The sequence below is a fragment of the Grammomys surdaster genome, unplaced genomic scaffold (assembly GCF_004785775.1).
Source record: "Grammomys surdaster isolate TR1022 unplaced genomic scaffold, NIH_TR_1.0 145, whole genome shotgun sequence".
Lineage (NCBI taxonomy): Eukaryota > Metazoa > Chordata > Mammalia > Rodentia > Muridae > Grammomys > Grammomys surdaster.
In genome coordinates, this window is record NW_021604603.1 from 4,369,750 (window position 1) to 4,377,751 (window position 8,002).

Consider the following 8,002-nt stretch of genomic DNA (forward strand, 5'->3'; position numbering starts at 1 on the left):
TGAGAGAGAGAGAGAGAGAGAGAGAGAGAGAGAGAGAGAGAGAGAGAGAGGGAGAGGGAGAGAAACAACCTAAACTGCCTCACAGAAATGGCTGTACATAAACAGGGCATAGCTCTCAAACCAAACATCTCATTGTAAACTTCAGTCAGTTAGAAAAGCAGCTTCTTCCTTAACCTAGAAGAGCAGAAGAAGCCAGCCAACCTCATCTCCTTATGAACACTCCATTTTCTGAGACAAGCTCATCGTTTGCCCACACTTGGCGTGGGTGCCTCCCATCTTCTCCTCCGTGAGGCAGTGCCTGTGTAGGAAGCCATTCACACAGCCAAGTACCCTGCTTATCTGTCTTCCGGGTTAAGACTTTTAAGTTTCTTTCATAGTGGACCAAGTGTTGTGAGGCCAAGAAATCTTTTTTCTAAGATTTATTTATTTTTATATGCATATTTTGTTTGCACAATGTCTGTGCACCACATACAAGCCTGATGTCACAGTGGCAAGAAGAGGCTGCTGGACCCCTTGGTGCTGGGGTTACAGATGGTTGTGAGCCACCATGTGGGTGCTGGGAACTGAATCTAGAGCCTTTGTAAGGGCCAGTGTCCTCAACAGCTAAGCCCCAAGAATCATATAGTTGAACTGGAATACTTCTGAATAAAATGGACTTCAGGAAAGACAACACCAGACTGAACACAGGCTGGTGGTAGAGTACTCACAAAGCAAACACAGGCCGCTGGCGAGGAGAGCCTCGAAGAAAGCAGGTATAAACAACACTCGGGAACTCTACCCCACTGTAGCACTGCAGGGTTACATATTTACATGTATCGGGAACTGAGCTCTCCACAACACATCAAGCCTTGCAACAGTTCACACGCTACATCTAAGTTAGCTCCTTTATTTACAATCCTTACAAATTACATTTTTCCTATTTTGGTATGTGCACCATTAAGTGCCATGGCATGTGAGTGTAGCTCAGAGAACAACTTGTGGGAGTCAACTGCCTCCTTACCCGTGTGGGTTCTTGCTGCCTTCTTAGCAGCAAGAACTAGTACATACTGGGCCATCTTGCCTGCTCATATTTCTTTAAGGCTTTTTTTTTTAACAGGATGCTTAAAGAAACAAAAATAGAATGATCTGATGAATTCTCAAATAATTAATTAATGACTAATCTTGTTTCTTTTGTGAGTACCTCAACCCCATCCTGACAGAGGTATTTTATAGCCAATTATAGACATCATCCCATTTGTAAGTACTTCAATTTTCAAATTGTAAGTATCTCTAAGAAATAGACAATTAATTAAAGCAATCATAATTCCAATAACTTACCCAAATATCAAAAATTCTCTTTTTTGAGAGAGAATTTATCATAGGACAAAGAGGGCTGAGTGTGGGCGCCTCAGGAGAGTCTCCTCCTTAAAAATGTTCAGTAGTGTTTAAGTTTCTCTATTCTTAGATTTTTAAAATAAATTTATTAGAATCAGCTGGGCAGTAATAGCACACACTTTAATCCCAGAACTCAGGAGGCAGAGGCAGGCAGAGCTGAGTTCAAGGCCGGCCTGGTTTATAGAGAAGCCCTGTCTTGAAAAAAACAAAACAAGAAATTTATTAGAATCACGTTTCAAGCAAAACTTGTACCTGTTGGTATGTATCTTAAGACTCGTGGTTTAGGATTTCTCTAGGGAGGAAGGATGAAATTGTGAGAGTAATGATAGTGGTCTTCATCTTCATTACGTTGGAAGTTACACATGTGTCAGAACTCATGGAATTCTCAATCAAAGGGTAAATGTTACAAACTAAAATCTGTCCACCAAGTAAGGTGGAGCACACTTATAATCCTAGAACTCAAAAGGCTAAGTTAGGAAAACAGCAAGTTCGAGGTCAGCCTTAAGCTATCGTATAGTGAGACTCTGCAAATGTTTACAGCAAGTTGCAAATAACCTAGATGTCCTAAAACACAGATACACATGTTTTAAAATATTTTAAAATGGCTGGTAAGATAGCTCAAGGGCTAGGCGTTGTGACATAAGTCTTTAACCTCAGCACTCTGGAGACAGAGGCAGGCAGGTCTCTGTGAGTTCGAGCCCGGCCTGGTCTACAAAGCAAGTTCCAAGACAGCCAAGGTAATTATAATTATATAGAGAAACTCTGTGTTAAAAAAGAACCAGAAGAAGAAGAAGAAGAAGAAGAAGAAGAAGAAGAAGAAGAAGAAGGGCAAACAAACAAAAAGGATAACTGGTAAAAGCATTTGCTACTAAGCCTGATGACCTAAGTTCACTCTATGGAATCCACATGGTAGAGAAAGAACCAACTCCCAGAAGTTGTCCTCTGGCTTCTAAGTAAGTGAACACATACAGAGACAGAGACGACCGAGGGAGGTAGAGAAAGGAAGGGAGAGAAGAGGATGGGTGGGACAGAGAGGAAGAGAATATGAATAAACAGAACAAAGAGCTATCTGGCCTGGGTACAAATATAAATGAGGGTCAATTCCTTGTGCACTTCAAAGCAGGGGAAAAAATCCAGTTCAGTCTGGCTGTGGAGTGTACAGAGCATGGAAACTTGGGACTAATGCTCACGGGGCAAGGAGCCAGGTGCCCAACATAGCCTGATGCATCATATTAAACAGCATGACAGGGTGTGCTATTGAAATGATGAGGGATGACGACAGTTCTACAAACAGTCCTGAAAGAGCCAACAGGATTTTCCAAATCCCATGCTGCCATGCATCCGACACTAAGCAGTTCAGTCAATACTTGGCATAAGGCGTAGGTAAGTAGGTAAGTCACTTCAAAGATGGGAGAAACTGTGAGAGAAATTAAGTTATGAACTGGAATGAAAGGGAAGAGACTAAAAGACTAGGCTTTCTTTTACCTAAAATATATTTTTGTATATTTACCTGAATGTATGTGCATCCTAGTCTTCCTCTTCTCCCACTGGCTCTCTACCTTCCTCTTTTTTGTCTGCACCATTCTTCACATCTCTTCCAAAGAAATATGTAATTGTAACTTCTCTAAAGTTACATGGTCACCTGAAGCAGTTCTAGAATGGCAGAGGTAGCCATGTGCTTGGAATGCCAGCACTCAGGAGCAAGAGGCAGGAAGATTCCAAGTTTGAGGTGGCATGGTTGAGATAGTGAAATCTGTCACAGGCTACACAAGTTGAATTTGAATCTGAGATTACTCTGAGGGTCCAAATCTGGAATGTGTGTAACCACAAACCTCTGTCCAAAGCTAGATCACACAAGTCCATACTTATGAAGATACCAAGACAGGAGGTATTTACCCCTAATAAATAAAGAAGTTGACTTATTATCACGTTCATTTCTTATGAGTATATGTAAATAAAATGGAGGCTTCCGTGCGGAAACAAGGGCTTCCAAGGACTGCATCATTAGATTAGCACTGTCTTCACTGAGGCCTTAGGACATTTAATGCAGCTATCAAATCTTAATTTACTCATCAAAATACATCCAATCTACTACTGTACAGATACATGTATAGCCATGTTGACTGCTGCCCTACTCACAATAGCAAGGAAATAGAACCAGTCTAGATGCCCAATAGATGCCCAACAGATGAACAAATTAAGCAAACATGAATATATTAAGCAAAGGGACCCAAACTCAAGAAGACAACCACCATGTCTCTCTCATGTATATATGTATATAAACAAGGATGAAGGCTCAAAAACTCTAGAAAGGAGACTAAGTGAGGGTGAAAAGAGATGCCAAGGAAGGAGGGGGGTGATCAAAAGGGCACCTGTGACATGAAAGCAGAAGAGGGATTCAGGGGAGGCAGGGGAGAGGAGGAGGACAAAAGGAGAGAGCAGAGGAGAGGGTGGACAGTCAACTCAAACACAGTCTGTCCTAAATGCCATCACAAATTTATTTCTTACATCAAAAAACCCATTATGATACCTAATACCTTGTATGCTAATTTTAGAATATAAAATTTAGGACTAGTGAGATGGCTCAGTAGTTAAAAGCACTTGCTGCTCTTCCAGAAGACCTAAGTTTGGTTCCCATCACCTACATCAGGTAGCTCAAAGCCAGCTTGGGCTATATCGCCCATTTCAGGCTAGCCTAAATTACAGTGCAAGACCTTTCTGAAATGAAAAAGAAAACAAACAAAAAAAAACCTACACAAAACAGAAAGTTGTTTGACTTGACATCAAATCTTTGAGCAGAACAATCTTTAACTGGCACTGTCTAGTACTGAGTACACATATTCAGTCTGAATGTCATAGTTATTGTCTACTGTTATGAAGAAACACCATGGCCAAGGCAACTTATTAAATCTGGAGACATTTCTCTATTACATTGTAGATAAAGAGAATGAGCCCATAGCTAGCATCCCTTCCTCTCCTACTTCAATAGATTTCTGAACATAAAGAGGTCAGCTGAGAGACAGCGCCCTTCAGGATCAAAGCTGTTAGTGAAGGGAGCGGAGGCTGCAAGGCAGTCTCCTGATAAAGGCAGAGAGAGGCAGAAGTGCAAGGGGAGGCTCTACCATGAGTGACTTCCCAGAGTAATAGTAAGAAGTATGGAAGGACTACACTTAGCTGGTACAGTCACTTGTAAAAGAAACAAGGGGCAGTTGGTAAACATGCCTGCTGAGCAAGCCTGCCTGCCAACTGAGTTGGTCCCATCTCCAGAACCCAGAATCCAGGGTGGAAGGGGAGAAAACTGGCTCCTCTAAGTTGTCCTTTTCAACTCCACACACACACACACACACACACCTGTACTCACACATATACACACCTGCATTCACACACATATGTACACAAACACACTAATCAAAATAAAAATAATAAAAGAAGCACGGTTACTGAGTTATACCATACTACACTAAAAGATAACATTAAGGTGAAGAATGATGGAAGACCCAGCTGAGCTCTGCTCTTCACATGTATGGAGAAGTTGCCCTTTCAAGAGTTCAAAAATTTATTTTAAATCCTACTTAAAGTTAACTGTAGTTCTCTTAGTTTTTACCGAATTCTATACCCAGTCCTTACTTGGTGGGCTATGGGACTTTGCGATTGAAATCTGAAAAATCAATACCACAGGTAACTCTCCCCTTTCCTAGGTTTTCACGCACACAAAGTTTTTGAAATTTCACCTTCCCCCTCTATATATAGGAGTCACATTATTACCAGCTATACTCACTGCAGAAGAACACAATATTACATGAGAGAAGACACATGACATCATTCTTAAACAGCAAAGTACTATATACATACTGGTTGCTACATATAAAACTTCAGGTGGGATTCTGAATAAAACAGGCTGAGAGGAGAATTCTCTTCCATATGAAGAGAGCAATAAGAACAATCTTAAGCTATTAACTAAATATATTTACGGAAGGGACTTAACATAAACTTCAATTAATATTTAAAAGTGTTTTTGTTTTAGGGGGTGGTCTTGGATTTTTTTTTGTTTGTTTGGTTGGTTGGTTGGTTGGATTTTTGAGACAAAGTTTCTCTGTGTATCCCTGTCCATCCTGGAGCTCACTCTATAGACCAGGCTAGCCTCAATCTCAGAGATCTGACAGCCTCTGCCTCCTATGTTCTGAGATTAAAGGCATGGTCCATCACCACCCAGTAAAAAGTTGAATCTTCTGTGAACACATTCACTTTGCACATACAGCAAAGGGAAACTAAGAAAGCACTGTGGATGTTGCTCTGTCTGTGGAGTTCTTGCCTGGCATGCATACAGTCCTGGGATGGACTCTCAGCACTGCCAAGACTGGGCAGTTCCAGCACTGGGGACATAAAAGACAGAAGGACCAGCTATATGGAGAGTTCTAAGTCAACCTGAACTTGAACTACCTAAGGGTCTGCGTTGTTGTTTTTAGAAAAGAGAAGGAGGAAGGGGAAGGGGAGAAGGAGGAGGGAGGGAGGGAGGGAGGGAAGGAAGGAGAGGAAGGAGAGGAAGGAGAGGAAGGAGAGGACAGGAGGAAGGAGAGGAAGGAGAGGAAGGAGAGGAGGGAAGGAAGGAAGGAAAAGAAAGAGCCAGGCAGTGGTGGTGAGGCAGAGGCAGGCAGGCGGATTTCTGAGTTCGAGGCCAGCCTGGTCTACAGAGTGAGTTCCAGGACAGCCATAAAGAGAAACCCTGTCTCAAAAAACCAAAAAGAAAGAAAGAAAGAAAGAAAGAAAGAAAGAAAGAAAGAAAGAAAAAGGAAGGAAGGACGGAAGGAAGGAAGGAAGGAAGGAAGGAAGGAAGGAAGGAAGGAAGGAAGGGAAAAGAGAAGAGTCGGTGCCCAGGTCTCAGCTCACCAAAATAACTGATGAAGTTCAAATGGGGAGAGAGGGTGGAGTTATGACAGTCAGTATACAGAGAATATTGTTGCATAAGTGAGAGAAATCAAGGCGTTATTATTAAGCACAGAACTCTCAGATTACCTGTAACTCATATATAGTCATTTCTGTTTTGGAAGATTACCATTTCTACAGAGGGACTCAAAAATAACGTCTATTCCTTAAGTACCAGACAGAAATAATTTTGTCCCTGACTAAAGTAGTGCTGCTGGAGAGAAAATAAAAGACACCCATAACAATGAGGTCAAGGGTGTTCTAAGGGTGGCCTGGAGAAGGCACAAATCACACATCAGCAAAACAAGTATCATTTCAAAAAAAAAGCTGCCTGTCTTCATCCACTACTGGGGTTTTTCTTTAATTGACCTAAGACGTTTTGATAACTGAGCCACACAAATAAAAAGTTGAATTTTCTGAAAAGGTATCAGGCTAATGACATTAAGTGTGAGTGACATGAAGTACAGGCACAGGACAGAAGATGACTAATCTATAGAGATAACACCAAGGACCAAATCATCAGTCACCATGACAACTCAAGTAGGTGGAGGGAAATACAAACACTGACCAGTCACCCAGGTGACACCAGTCCTTCAAGTAAAGACCCTAACCCTGGTTATGAGTGGAAGAAGGTGGCCACGAATGTGAGTTGACTGAAGTGGCATGGTCTTTGCAAGAGGGCTCTCCAGTGGCACTAATAATACTCTTGGTGAGGCAGCTCACAGGGTCACAGGCTTGCAGGTCAAAGATCCCACACAACCGAAAGAGAAGTCCTACCTGGTGCAGGGCTGTCAAGCCGTCCACGTTGACCGTGTTGATGTCCGCACCTCTTGCCAGAAGCTTTTTCACCTCATCCGTGTCCCCGCTGGAGCAGGCAGCTAGAAAGACCGCACCGTCCTCGAAGCGGACCCTGGGGCTCCCGCGTCTGGTCTGCAGCTGGCGCCCCGCGCCCTGTCGCTCCGCGGGCTCCTGCTCTGTCAGCGAGCCCCGCCAGCGCCGCAGCTGCTCAGCCCGCCGCGCTCGCGCCGACTCTGCTCGCTTCCCTCCCAGGTGCTCCAACTCCGCCATGGCTCGAGCTTCCGCAGCTGCTGCCAAAACTACCACCACAAGCCTGTTGGTAGCCCTGTGTGGCCACCACCGCCTCCCTCGGAGGGCTTCAGCCAGGGAATGAAGGCGGAGGCCCCCGCGCCGCCATCTTTACTCCTCCCGCTACAAGCACCGCCCACATGCTCCTGTAGCTTCAGCACGCAGGCGCTGCCCAAGCCCCGCGTCAGTAGGGGACTTGTAGTAGGAGACCTGCCCTGAGGGCGCACTGGAGCCCTATGGGAACTACATATCCCTGGATGCATTAGAAACCATTCAAGGACAAGCTGCAGCCTCCTCAGAGGCTGGATCTAGCACCTATGCCTGGAAGAAACTGCAACTGTCTCCCAGACCCAGCGGCAACCTCTTTCTCTAAGCATTTTGGGAGTCGTAGTTTTTTTTTTTATTGTAGCGCTCACTAAGCTTAGCTCCCTAATTAACACTTAACACTTGAAGAGTGAAAAAGCAGCAGTAATTAGCCTTATTTTCTAAAAGAGAGGACTAAACATGAAGTACTAGAAGGACGAGAATTCATGTCCTGGTTTTACATCTAGTTTTATTAACATGTATTAGTTATAAATGTTCATGGAAAACAGTATGCATGCACACACATACAGTATTA

At 43.5% G+C, this 8,002-nt stretch overlaps 1 protein-coding gene across 1 annotated transcript in view; it reads right to left on the bottom strand.

Moving 5' to 3' along the window:
- The window catches only part of Ppp1r12b (protein phosphatase 1 regulatory subunit 12B), a 198,072-nt gene extending 190,603 nt beyond the window's left edge, over positions 1 to 7,469 (bottom strand). The window contains exon 1 of the mRNA XM_028764608.1: positions 7,075 to 7,469. Coding sequence (XP_028620441.1) covers positions 7,075 to 7,365 — 291 coding nt within the window. The 5' untranslated portion in view covers positions 7,366 to 7,469. The remainder of the gene's footprint in view (positions 1 to 7,074) is intronic.
- Positions 7,470 to 8,002: the final 533 nt, after the last annotated feature.